Source organism: Hakea prostrata, chromosome 7 (genome assembly GCF_041222555.1).
Source record: "Hakea prostrata isolate BN-2017 chromosome 7, UWA_Hpros_2, whole genome shotgun sequence".
NCBI classification, from domain to species: domain Eukaryota; kingdom Viridiplantae; phylum Streptophyta; class Magnoliopsida; order Proteales; family Proteaceae; genus Hakea; species Hakea prostrata.
The window spans coordinates 28357131-28371459 of NC_142606.1; the positions used below are offsets into that span (position 1 = coordinate 28357131).

Consider the following 14329-nt stretch of genomic DNA (forward strand, 5'->3'; position numbering starts at 1 on the left):
ATCTCCATCACCCTTGATCAACCTTGATTAAAATCTACGGTCCAAATCAGATCCCACTTGAAGCAATACAAGCATGCCAAGTGCCAAGTGCATGCATCAAAAGCACCTAAACAACTCACTACCCACGCTGCACCTGCATGTGCGCTCGGACACTCGTACACCGCACATATGCATTAGAGTGTCCAATTATCATAAATAAAGATTAATAGGAAGCACCAATTAATTAATTCAAATTTCAACTCCTCAGTTTCCAATGTGAGACTAAATAAATACAATTTCCTAAGAAATAAAGGACAAATTCATGCACTTAACTAAATCAAAGAAAAATGTAACTTTTATCTTTGTTATATTAAAAATAATGCAACAAGTTCTGGGGATATATCGGTGCTGCTTGCCTATTGTTCTTATTTTTAGTTCCACTTTGGGAAGATGATTTGTTCTGTAGTTTGCTTTTAGAAAAATCTCAGATTCCTGTTCAAAGTGGGTCTGGTTTGGGAATTCAGCTATTTGATAATTCAGTTTAGGGGATAATAGTTCAGGTCTAGTTCATGTCCTTAGCTCAGTTTTGGGGATATAGTCTGTTCTATAATTCTGAATCTCAGTATTTGGGATAATACCTGATAGGTAGTTTAGATCTGGGGATAATAGTCTATTCATCCTTAGCTTCTAAACCCAAGACTGAAATGACCAAAGTTGTCTCTTCATCTTCATACTGCTTGACTGAAAAGAAGTTAGAAGGAGATTCTAACTTTCATCAGTAGAAAACTATAGTTAAAGTTGTTGCCACTGGAAGTGGACAGAAATCCCACTTGCTCAATAAGCCCCCAAGGAGATGAAAATTGAAAAAATATGGATGCATGAATTTTAGGGCAGATATTAACTCCATGGCTGATCATATTATGGATTGTTTAACACAGTAACTCACTTGAATACAATGAAAGATTTGTGGGGATAGTTAAATATGTTATATTCTGGTCAAAATAATCTGTCAAGAATACATGAGTAATCACAGGAGTACTATTAGGTTGATACTTGATAGGAACGGTATACCTGTAACTCAGTATTTTGCTGATTTTAAAAAGATATATAAAAAAATGAACTCCATATAACCATCTCTTCTAATGTAATAACAATGCAGGAACAACAAGAACAGCTTGATGTGATAGGCTTCTTGGGAGGCCTTTGACAGGAATTCGACTCAGTATGTTGACAAATTATTTGAGGAGATTTGGCAGACACTTTCTCACAAATTCTCTAGGTAGCAAAGCAGAATCCTCATGACACTTCACAAAATGATAAATCAGCACTTGCCACATTTAAGCTTAGTCACTGTTCTTTAGAAGGACAAGGAACATGACAAAATCATGGAGGTATATCTAGAAGAAAAAAATGCTGGTAACCATAGAAGAAAATTCGACCGAAATTGTCAAAATTTTGGCCGAAATGTATGCATTTTTCAAAAACTAAACGAAATTCCAATTATTTCGGAAATGTGACAGATTTCGAGCATTTCGGAGGTTTCGACCGAAATTTCGACCATTTCAACATTTCAACTTGTTTTTCCTCAGTTTTTGTTGATTTCTATCCCATTTTCACCTAATTTCCACAACTCCTTTGCCTTCAAACACCTCTTTTGCTCATATTTTGCCTCCAAACACCTCCTAAGCCACAACAACTACAAAGGAAACTTTGGCAGCAATAGAATGTGAAGCATGAGCCATACCCAACAGTTCCAAACTTCCCCTTTTTTTTATTTTTGTTTTGTTCATGCCTTAAATGATCTTGTATTGCCTTGAAATTAATATATGTTTAGCCTAGGACTATAATCTATAATTGTATTTTGTTAAACTTATTTTTTATTATTTGCCACATTTTTTCATTTTCTGATTTAAATAATTATTTTCTAAAATTATGTATTTTTATTTTATGTATGTATATATGATATATAGGCTTCAACTTAATATATGTGAGACATCATCATTTGATCTAGTTGTCATTTTATTTTGTAGACTTGTTGTATATGTAACCATTCTACCAAACAATTCATGTATGCTAATGATTCTATGCCTGTATGCAATACAATTTTTACTTGTCGGAACCAGTCATTTGTTAGTATAGTTGAATGATAAATTTTCAATGGTTTTTTTTTGGCAAAATACTAGTTCCATTGTGTTTATTATGCTGTAAATAGGTAGGAGGCAATAACTCAAATGAAATGGACGTCATATAAGGCCCGAAACCTAGGGTCAAAATTTCAAAAAGAAATCACATGTTTCGACCGAAATTTCGGTCGAAACCTAAAAATTCGGCCAAGGTTTCGACCAAAATTTTTTCCTTGCTGGTAACAAGCCTCTACTAATAGTTCAAGGGATCCCGAAACTTGCCATTATTGTGGATGACCTGGACATATTCAATGCTTCTGTTCGAAGCTACGTGGGAAACCCTTTACAATCACATATTGTTAATACTGCTTCATTGGAGCCTACCCTAACCCCCACACAGCTTGAACTGAAGCCCGCAGACTACATGCGAATTAAACAACTTCAAGCAGCCCAATCATAGACACCTAGGCAAACTTCATTCAAACAGGTAATGACACTGCATGCCTTTCATCCACTTCTCGCCGCTGGGTCATTGATTCAGGAGCATCTGATCATATGATAGGTAGTTCATGTTACTTCTCTTCATTTAATCCATCATCATCCGTTGTCAATCAAGAAAATGGGTCCATGCCAATGTTAACGGCACATGAACCTGTTCAACCCCCCCCCCCAGGCCATATCCTCTGTTCTATATTAACCTTACTTCCCTTTTAATTTGTTAGATGTCCACAAAATCATCACCACTTATCATTGTTACCTTACCTTCTTTCTTAGCTATTGCATATAAAGCAGACGATTGGTAGAGACCAGGAATTTGGGGGATTCTACCTGTTTGAAGACTCCACCTTTGTGGCTTGTTCTGGCATCTCCAATCCTCACCCAATTCATTGCCATTTGGGCCATCCATAGATAATTTAAAATTCATAGATCCTTGAATTGTATACTTTCAAATTTACCATGTGAGTCTTATCCGACTGGAAACCTCCACCCCTATCAGCTATTCCCCCCCCCCCCCAACAAAAAAAAAATCTTAATAAAAGGTCTGACTAGCCCTTCTTGTTAGTCGACACTGATGTTTGGGGCCCATGTCCAGTTTTATCCACTTTTGATTTTCGTTATTCAAGAGTTACCTACTTTAACAAACAAGGGCACTACCTCTAGTATCTTGCGACAGATTTACAAGAAGAAAATATTAATTAGAAACAAACTAAACCAGAAAATATAATCTACAGCACTAAGGACAAATAGTGTTGCCACTGAACTTCAAAAGGCTTAAACAGCAAACCACAAGTATAAGAAAGAAAAATGGCGAATCGCAGGCCAACTTATAGTCACAACCATATTCCTGAATGCCTTTCACAGTTTTGGGTACCAAATTAATGCTTAGAGTTGAAGCAAAGAAACAAACTTAACATATGACAATAACTTTGTGTTGATCACTCACCAAGGGGGATCTTCCATCATAATCTATCTTATTTGGATCTGCTCCTGCTTGGATCAGTTTTTTAAGTTGGTATAGGTCTCCCTGATAAGCAGCATTGTTCACCCTCAAAGCAAGCTCAGCCTCTTGTTTTCCAATATGAAGTGTGATGTCGGATTCCAACTGCTTTATCCGAATGTTGGATTCCTTTCCCTGTCAGTTGACAGGGTATTAGCGATAGTGCACACAAAAGTTTATTTACATGAATAACTCTCAGTAAGGAAGAAGGAAAAAAATGCATGAAATGAACATTTATTACAACAGAGAGACTGCCATATTACATAGGGAGGAGTTTACATGCGTGTAGAGAAAAAAAACAAACAGTGGAGTGCAGTTGGTCATCGTTCAGTTACATTAGGGACATAAGGAATTTCCTTGTGAACTGATGGAACTCGTCCAGAAGGATGTGGAGTCAGATTTATTACAGATTGTAACTGGTTCCATTTTCTGGCTTCGGATAATGGGTATAAGGGAATGTCCTTGGTTTTAATATTACCCACCTCCATAGGGGGTCCAGCAGATTGCCTATTTTTTAACTTGTTCTTCTTAATACAACAAGTTTACCCATCCCACCCGACTACACCCAAACACCCCCCCCCACCACCCCAAAAAAAAAAAAAAAAAAAAGAAGAAGAAGAAGAAGAAGAAGAAGAAGAAGAAGAAGAAAGAAGAAAGAAAGAAAATGTTTCCTCTCACAATGGAAAACTCTGGGGCCTTGGATGCCACAATATATTCATAGGGTCTCCAAGTCCAATAGCCTAAGCTTTTTGGTTAGACGTTTCAACACAGTTTGAGCTATTACATCCCTAAGTCATAAAAGATTTGTGTACTATCTTTTAGACTTCATGTATGAACTAGATTATTGTCTAGTTGGCTTCTATTGTATTTTTATGATTTTAACTTTTACCTCCCAAGGATATGTATGAAATTGCTTCATTATTATTACTAAGTAATATAGGTTTATAGAAGAATACATGAACTAGTTTCCAATGGATTCTCTTCCTCTCCATTTCAATGTTTCATTCTTCTCCTTACTCCTTTTCTTTTCTTTTTTCTTTTTTTTTTTTTCTTTTTTTTCCTTTAGGGTTTGGGGGGGGGGTACATCTTCTCCTTACTCTTATCTCATCTTCTTCCTTCTTCCTAACACTCTTACCTAGATTCCACTTTAATCACCCGAAAAGAGAGAGAGCCACGCATGCCATATGTTCTGCCCTGAAGAAATCAACATGTGATGGGGAGTATTAGCAGTAATCCCATCTTGGAAAACTCTGGACTTGAATGCTTTTCATACACCAATTGGGAGTCTGTGCCTAATAGCTTAAGCTTTTAGGTTGGACAGGGAACACTTCAATACAAATCACCTAGAGAGTACTATTATTATTTGATCCATAATTTCTTAAAAGCTAATTAGAGGGACCAAAAATGAATGTTAACTATGGAGATTGATTCAACATAAATAGAAATGGATAAAAGTACCTCTAGAAGGTTGCTGAAAATCGTCCTTCCATCAAAACAGTATATTTGTAAAATACTCGTGAAGGATTGTTTATCAATCCGCAGGAGCCTACAAAGCTCTCGAACTTGAACTGTATAAGGCTGAGGAATGTTGCATAGGATGGAAAGTTCCCCAAATGAACTATAAGGATGCAGAAGTGAAATAGTCTCTTCTGATCCATCTTTCCCTATGCCAACCAACTCCTGCAGAGATCATCTAGTTGAAAGCACATTTACAAATTTTGCGTCTTGAAATGGGAAAACTAAAAACGAAATCAGTGTGCTTTAAAGATCAGTTAGCGAAATCATAAGTCCGACAGGAATAAAAATTTAGGTAGAAAGAACTTTAGAATGATAATAACCAACCCAATGGATGTGAGGAAATATTTTGGCTGAAGTACAAGTGTACATAATAAAGTAGTTAAGCATAAAATTTTTGAAGGGTAAATAATTAATACCAGCATGCCATGACAGACAATATAGATTTGATCCCCTACACTGCCCTGTTCCATTATTACTTCTCCTGGTAGAAAAAGTTCTTCATGAAGTCTGACTACCTGCAAGGGAAGAATGTATTAAAAAAAATTTAAGAATAAATAATAACCTTCCATGCTTTGAATATAACATTGCGTTTCAAAAGTAAGCTGAATTAACAGTGGAAAATAAAATAAAAAGTTTTGAGTAGCATACATATTTGTCCAAGATGTTGTGAAACAAGTGAATAAATTAAATTAGTCAGATAGAAAAATAAAATATTTAAAATCAACATGGACAGTTTGATAAATTCATTTGAATCAGGACTGAACCTACGTATTAATTAGGAACTTTATAACAATGCAAAAATGGAAACCATGAGGAATTCACCACCAGCCATAATTTCGCATAGAAGTAATAACCCATGGTACCATGTGCAAGTGTAATGTATTACATTAGAAAATTTGAAATCAATCATCAATGTTTTTCTGCATGGACAGAACAAAATTTTTTATCATTGGACTACCTTTCAAATGTTCTTACTTATCGATTAAAACGACGTAGACAAAAAGCAAATGCTCCAGGCTGTATACATCAAGGAACCAAGGATTACAGAGATCAATGACATAAAAATGGAGAAATAAAGGAGTAGATATAAGGAAAACCAGACACTTATGAACATATGTTCTGCCAAGAAGTTTTCAATACCCAAAGAAAGTTCAATCAAGAACCTAACTGGCCAGCATGATTTGGAGCTTCTCTATTGCAGGAGAGCTTTTGGAAGTTGGACAGAAGCCGCCCTTAAAGCCATCATAGCAGCTGATGCTGGTATGGGAGTCAAGCAAGAAAAATATACAAAATACACTTGAAAGACAGTTTAAGACAGTTTGTCCATACCGAAGTGAAGATATGGGCAAAATACACGCAATAGAAACATGTGGCAGAGAGGAAAAAAAGGATGATCTGAGTACAGAATCAAAAAATAGATTTTGTTATTCAAGATTAAAGACAAAATTGATGGGCAGTTAGGAGTGCAGCGCACTAAAATCAATTGGGTACATTCGTTTGGATCATAATGGACCAGATGACTCCTAGTAAGGACTATTTTTCTTTTGATTCAATTGTCTAGTTTATTAATGTAACTTCTGGCCCGATTCAAGTGAATGGCAGAAGGGTGTTTTCTTATTCAGTTATCAGTATTTTATCATGCACAAGTGATGGACTGTTTTCCTTTTAGAGTCAAGACTTGTAAGTCCTTTCTCTTCCACAACTTGTATTAGGCCTTTGGCCTCTATGTAACAAACCCTCTCCCCCTGGGTGGATGGTACGAAGACAAGTTATTATTCTAAATTTTCTGCTCTGCAGTCGAGTGTTCTTATTTTCTGAATGCCATTCTGGTGTTTCAGGTCCAGACTGAGGGATTTTTGTTCTTTGAAGTCCAAGCCCCCGGATCTTTGGTGTTTCAAGTCCAAAGAAAATATTATTTTTTGGTGTTTACAACAACAACAATAAGCCTTGTCCCAACTAAATGGGGTCGGCTACATGGATTCGAGGCCATGTTAGATACAAGGCCTAAGCTATACATATCCTTTCTCACCACTTCTCCTAAGGTTATCTTAGGTCTACCCCTAGCTCTTCTAGTTCCTTCAATATGGATTATATCACTTCTCCATACAAGGGAATTTATAGGTCTCCGTTGAACGTGGCCGTGCCACCTCAAACGACTTTCTCGAAGCTTATCACTTATGGGAGCAACTCCCATTATTTTTTGGTGTTCAAAATCCAAGATTCCATTGTCGCGTTGGTTTCAGCCTTCACTTCCTCATACAAATTGATCCATTGGAGAGCAAGATCAGCAGCAGCAAGGTTTAATTGCAGACCAAGCCCTTCCTCACTCAAATCATATCGCCATCCATCCACATAATCTCCACTTACACCTTCTCTTTCCATTCTATGTCAAAACTTCTCAGTGACAAACTGACTACTTTCTGTATACAGATTGGTTTGAGCCCTAACTTCAAACCATCCAAATCCAAAGTCATACAAACATTCTGAGCACCTCCCCTAAGTCATTCCTATCTGAAATTTTAAGAAACCCTCTCTTTTACCAATTTAGCAGGTTCTGCTTCAACTTTCAAGATCTTGCTTAATGGCCCTCACCCCTGTAAGGCTACACCACATGGAGTCTAGGGGAACCAAGGCATTGGAGAATGTCATGGATGCAAGGTGACACCAACAAGACAACCAATGAGTACAAGGCACCCACCAAGGCAACCAAGGCACCTGGGTGCTCAGGCAATCTTGATAACTAGCTTGCAGAAGTCAATTAGTCTAATTATACACCAGAATGAATAACAAAATATTAATAGAAGAATATTATAATTGAGCTGGTTCCGTTACAAGATCTCGGTTATTGGCCGTCAACCCCTAGTGAGGCTACCTGTTACAGAGCTAGTCTAGGTGAACCAAGGCACGGGACGGGGTCAAGATGCAAGTTGACACTAACAAGGCAACCAACGAGTACAAGGTGCCCACCTATGCGATCATGGCACTTTGGTGCTTAAGCGACATCTTGACAAGTAGGTTGCAAAAGCTCATTGGCCTAATGATACGCTAGAATGAATAGCCAATAAAAAGAAGACTCGATAAGACAGGATTTTGTAGAGGATAGAGAAGATTTTCATATTGGAAAGGAGTCTCCTCTTGCAGCTGCCTGTTGTGGGCCTCGGATCGAAGATAGAATTGTGTGGTCCACAGACTGTGAGTGATGGACTCAGATGTGGAGTGTTCTAAGGGAATGGGAGAACTAAATAATAACCACTTTTCTTAAATGGTGGGCCACCTTTATTGATTAGCGAGATAGTCTCACAATGAAAGGCTTTTTCTGCACAAACCATGGCCCTCATTCCAATACTTCGGTACAATCTGCCTCAAGACTGATTCTGGAAACAAAGAACCCACTCTGAGACAAGTTAACAGATACAATACCAGATGGCTTCCATTGCTTCAACAACATATCCTTTGCAAAAGGGGAAACTAGGCCTTCCTGCAATGAAGTGGCCTACCAATGCCCCCTCCATTTGTTCACTTCTTCTTGCACTGCAGAAGCATTACACAAAGCTCCGTTGACTCGTCCCTAAAGATTGTATGGATAAACTCCAGCTTCAGGCCTTTCTCTGATCCCCTATCATCGCTATCAGCAAATAACTCACTCCATGACATCCACTTCCCTGCCAGAGAGGCAGGGAAGGACAATTAGACCTTTGGTTATCCCCTAAAAAACCAGAACCGTAAAAGCATGAATGAAAAGGAAAAACTCTTACCCATGTTCTGATCCAATCAATCAAAAACTTCATTAATCAAACAATCAATCTATAATAACCGATGAATCAAACCATATAATCAAAATCAATTGATTCAAACCAGAATCAAACTACCAATCAATCAAGCAAAGAAACCACTAATGGAAAGATGGCCTGAAATGCACATGGCAGCAACCTCTGGCAGAGCTCTCCCAACAAACTTTTAGAAACTTAGGAACAGCTAAAATAGGCCAGCAGCACGGTTAATTGCAGACATCGTGGATGATGTGAAGGTGAAATGTGCTACTATGTATTTTGCCAGTGAACGGACTGCCCAAGTTTCTTCTATAAACTGAGAAGTGGAACATTCAGGTGGCTTGGAAGACTAGGATTCCAAAGGCATGTTCCTGATTTAGGCCTTTTTCAAACTTGATCTCTTTGCACACTAGTGGAGCATTATTGAACTCATCAGCTAAATATGGTGTGGAACTAAGGACTAATGTCAGCAGTCCTATATGGCATATGCTGGTAGAGAGGAAGAGATATCCGTCAATGGAATCACAAGCCATCGATAGAAGGATTGATATTTGCATTCAAGAAGGTATTTGGAGGTATCCATCAGATCTCATCCTAAATTGGCAGTGGATATTCTTAATGGGGCTATCCAAGGACCTTGGAAGTGCCAAGCTATAAAGGGAGCCTTTTGAAAGAGGTTGCTGTGTTAATAGAGGTAGAGTTTAGACAAATGTGGAGGACACATAACCAGCCAGTGGATTACATAACAGGGGATCACCTAAGCCAGCAGAAAGTTTGGTAGAGAGCTAGTTGAACTGATTCAAATGGATACAGCTGCGCACATTTATTGCAGATTGCAATTGGGTTTATGTTCCTATTCAGGATACTGGTCAGGAGGTAATGCCCTCCATGTTTGGATTCTCCTTACCATCTTCTAAAGGGGTTCCAGGAGGATGCCTTCTTTCTATTTTCATTTCTTTAACAAAATTCTTACTTGCCAAAAAAGTTATTAATAGAAACATATTTTAAAATTGTAAGATTAGTAAATGAGAAGAAAGAGGGAACTCAAGGAAGGACAGTAGTATCAATGGAACATTCATTGGTTCAAATAAATCTAGAGATAATCGACCAGTCTCTGTCATGAACACTCTTCACTTAAAACTAACAGTCAAGGTTTTCCAAATTTTAAGACTGAATATAGAATGGGCCAAAATACCACCAAACTATAGAAAGAAGGAACTTTGAAGAGAAGCCTAATAGCTTATACATACAGAGTGTGCAGGAAGCCAGGAACACACAAGCCGCAAACATGCATTCACCCGAAACAGCAGAATTTTGTCTATGCCATGGCCAGGAGTCCAGATTGGATAAGAATGCCCAATCTTCATGCAAAAGGAGGAATAAAGACTTCTAGAAAGGATAAGATTGGTCAATTTTTTCCCCAAAAACAATCAGATTTTGGTCCTATTTTAGTTGACAGAAGTGAATGAAATTAAAGATGTTTCATTCTGATCCAGTAGAGTAATACTTTATGAAAAATAACATTGAAGTCACAAAAGATCAGAGACTTCCAGTCTTAATGAAATTAAAGATGTTTCATCCTGATCCAGTAGAGTAATACTTTATGAAAAATAACATTGAAGTCACAAAAGAGCAGAGACTTCCAGTCTTTGTGGTACAGAAAAGGGTTATTTTGTCTTAGTTTTTCAATATTAGTTTAGGGCTGTTTCACTTGTTTTATTCTCATAGATCTGCCGTCATTCAATAAGGGCAAAAAAGGACTTCTGATTATGGTTTGAACTGTTAAAAAACTGTGCCCTGTGAGTAGAGGAAAATCAACCCTAATCGCAGGCCTCTTCTCTAAGCTTGTGATTTCCTCTTCTCTCTCATTCTCTCTGAGTTTCTTCTCAGTTTCTTCTTGTTCAGTCTCAGTTGCTTGGACCGTTACAAAGATCTGGGATGGTAACAAATAACATATGTTTTTATGGGGTTTTTTTTTTTTTCTTTTTCTTTTTCCTCTTAATATAAGTTCAAAGCATCCTGTAAAAGGTAACAATAAAAGAAAAAACACAGCACAGATGAGATACAAACCTTTAACAGCAGTAAAAACATTTTTATTTCCAACCCAAAAATAAGAAATGAAAAAGAACAGCATGAAAGTGACAAAAGTTTGGCTTTTGCTGAACAACAATAATTCTGTAACTTCAGTTGGACTCTCAAATTTCATGGACAAGGATTATAAAAATATAAACCATGCTTCTTGTAGGGAAAAATGTTATCTATGGGGAAGTGTACCCCACCATACCCAGACACATGAGTGTCAGAATGATTGCCCCACCCCAATGATAGGTGGTAATGATTGTCTGTTGATGCTGGCATGTGCACTCCATTTGGCTCTCGACATGTAGGGGCTGCACTACCCCACCGAGAAAACTTGCTTCTTGTAGTGTCTACGTATGTGCAATTACTGGTAATCACATTTATCAACAACTTACTTACAATCTGAGTGATGAATTCTGAAGAGCATCCTTTGAATAGAGAAACCTTTTCAACGAATGGCTTGTATATCTTGAGTGAAATCTGTCAGAGTGACAACAAAATTTTTTTATGGTTTATGTGTGAAATACTGAAACAAGTCACATAGAAAAGAAAAGAAAGTCTCTATCAAGGATATCATAGGTACAAGAGGTATTGAACTTCATAACTCTAATGCAATTTGAACTGAAATGATGGATCAAGCAAAATATAGATTTCTTCACCTGTAAGAGCAACCTGGCTTCAGAAGGGAGCTTCAGATTTCAGTGGGAAAATCAGAAACAAAGCACATATATTTAGATAGATAGATAGAGAGAGAGAGAGAGAGAGAGAGAGATGCAAACACAGGCAAAAGAAAGAGAAGATCACATGGAAAATCCATTCGTCTGTAACAGTTGATTAACCTCTCCATAGGATTCCTTTAGAATGTTTTTTCACCAACTAAACTAATGCTGTAGCAATTCTTTTAAATAGCACAACTTACATCAATCAACGATACTAAAAATAATTGGCAAGTCAAAGCTATCAACCTGAAAAGCCCGGTTACAAAAAATATTTGGCTCAGAAGTTTCTATTTTCTGTCCCGTCATGGTTAAGAGTTGTAAAGGAAAACCATGTGTAAATGGAGGAGAAGAACAAATTCTGGACCAGAATGTCAGTCCGATTGTGGCTTCTTTTTATTTCCATGATTACAGCACTATTCCAGATGCAGAAATGAGAACCCTACTCAATGGTTTGAAGTTGTGGGCCAATTTAGGGTATTTGGGGTGGTATGTCATTCAGACTTTGCTAACATTGTCAGGATAGTAACTCTAAAGAGCTTGCTATCTGTGGAGTTTTAGGTATTGGTTCCAGGAGGTGCTGGTCTTATCTGACTCCCTAGGGATTGATATAAACTTAACCCATAGGGAGGGTAACTGTCTAGCTTATCTTTTGGGGAATCTGGAATGTGGTGCCTCATCTAACTTTGAGTCATGCCGATCAACAAATCTTTCAGGAGTCAGGACTTAGGTTATATATTGAGGGAAGAAAAAGCAGGTTTACAAGTGTTTAGATTGTCACTGTTCTAGCCTGGGGTGGTTCTAATATCGCCTCTGAGTGAGTGTGTTCTGGATTTCTGGGGTGGGGAAATGGCGGTATAGTCTCCATTCCCTCCCCCTCTTTGTTGTACTTCTGTTTCTTGTTGATTTCTAAATAAAGGTTAGGAGCTTCCCTAGGTCCCAGATAATATTCAATTAAAAAGAATAAAGAGAAAGTTAGCAAATTTTAGGCACAATACAAATGGATAAAAAAAATTTAGGCACAATACGAATGGATGAACTACTAAACATTTCAGTCAAGAAAAGAGTTTCTACAACTGCATATTACCTTGGCACGAATAGATACTGGGATGTCCTGAAGAACAGCAGCCTCAGTGTAGCTACTCTCGAACTGCAACCTCAAGTGGCCTTTGATCTGGCTACGGATATCTTTGCCAAGCTTGTTTCTGTTCAAATATTTGATCAGATCTGTCATTTTATCTCTAAATTTTTCTGTCTTTGATCCTTTCACGATTAATGCTGTCATGTTGCCAACAAGATAAGCACCGAGAACCATATCGAAGGAGACATAAATCATGATGAATATCATTTCCCTGACATTGACAGCATGCACATCTCCATAACCTGTAACACAAAGAGAACAGAATCAGAAGCTCAATGGTAAAAAGAAACACCATGAGTGTGTCTTTGCTCTTGTATAAACCATACTTTTTCTCATGCATCCAAATACAAGGAATTACTAGTGCACATGATAAATAAATCACATATTAAGAGGTATATATACACATGGGCAATGAGATCCTCTCCCTAGTTCAACAATGAAACAAACGACAACAAACAGAACTGTCAAGGCAACACCTACATGTCTTCGTCGTCTTGGATGCCTCACTGGCATGGTTCAAGATCGGGATCTCGAGCCCCAGCTCATCAACTAAAAAAAAAAATGAGTTCGCTCGAGATCCAATCAAGTTAATGGAATTTTTTTTCCCATGACTGGAGGGGTATTAGGGGTCATTTGGGGCTGAAACTTAGTGGCCACCCTATTTTATCCCTTCTGAACACATTGGTTACCTAAGATATATGAACATCCAACTTTTCATTTGCTTGATTGATTAATTTAAATTACTGTTAGTGCCTGGGGGGCAGGACCTAGGGAGAAAAGCGAGTGGGGGTAGTTACCAAAATTGATTCATTGTGGGAGATAAATCGAGGGGAAATGTGAAGAGGGCATCAGTTGTTTTAGAGTGTTGGGCAGCCTTTGGCTGTGAGGCAGCAATGTTGTTGTATGGGGTTATTGGCACCATCAATGCCAGGTTTATCTCTTTACTTTCTGTAATTGTTTCTGTGTAATCCACATAGGTGGATTCCTATAAAATTGGTATCAGAGCAAGTCTGATCAGGGGGAGGAAAGATGAAAACCAGATTGTCCGTGTTTTACAGTAAGGGAGAATGCAAGAATGGCTTACAAAGGTCATGCTCTTCAATTGGGAACAGAAAATCACGTACGAGCATCAATTAGGAGTGGTTCTCCAACACCTTGAAGGAGACGCTATGGATTGGGTCTACCGGAGGTGCTGGGCCGGAGTTTACGTGCTGGAGCTTCAAGGAAGCTCTGCAACTTGACTTCAAGGTTGAACAAGCCGCTTCAATGGACAAAGAGATAGCGAAGCAAGTTCTTCACCAGGTGGAATTTTACTTGGGTGATGCACAGAGATAATTTCCTGACGAGAACTATTAATGAGAGTGAGGATGGAATGGTGATCTGAAGTTGATATGCTCGTTCACTCGAATGATACTAATTAAGTACATCATTTTCAAGGACATCATCAATTATCCTCTCCTAAAATGCTAATACATTTGCTTAGTGCTAAGGTAAATTCTAATAGA

At 37.9% G+C, this 14329-nt stretch overlaps 1 protein-coding gene across 3 annotated transcripts in view; it reads right to left on the reverse strand.

The window, feature by feature from the left end:
* Nucleotides 1-14329, reverse strand: part of LOC149010849 (potassium channel KOR1-like) — an 88059-nt gene that overhangs the window by 25652 nt on the left and 48078 nt on the right. For all 3 annotated transcript variants that reach the window (XM_089164036.1, XM_089164034.1, XM_089164033.1), the window contains exons 6-10: nt 12771-13066; nt 11367-11447; nt 5535-5633; nt 5059-5280; nt 3547-3735 (exon numbers count right to left, since the gene is read on the reverse strand). In XM_089164036.1, coding sequence (XP_089020162.1) covers nt 3547-3735; nt 5059-5280; nt 5535-5633; nt 11367-11447; nt 12771-13066 — 887 coding nt within the window. The remainder of the gene's footprint in view (nt 1-3546; nt 3736-5058; nt 5281-5534; nt 5634-11366; nt 11448-12770; nt 13067-14329) is intronic.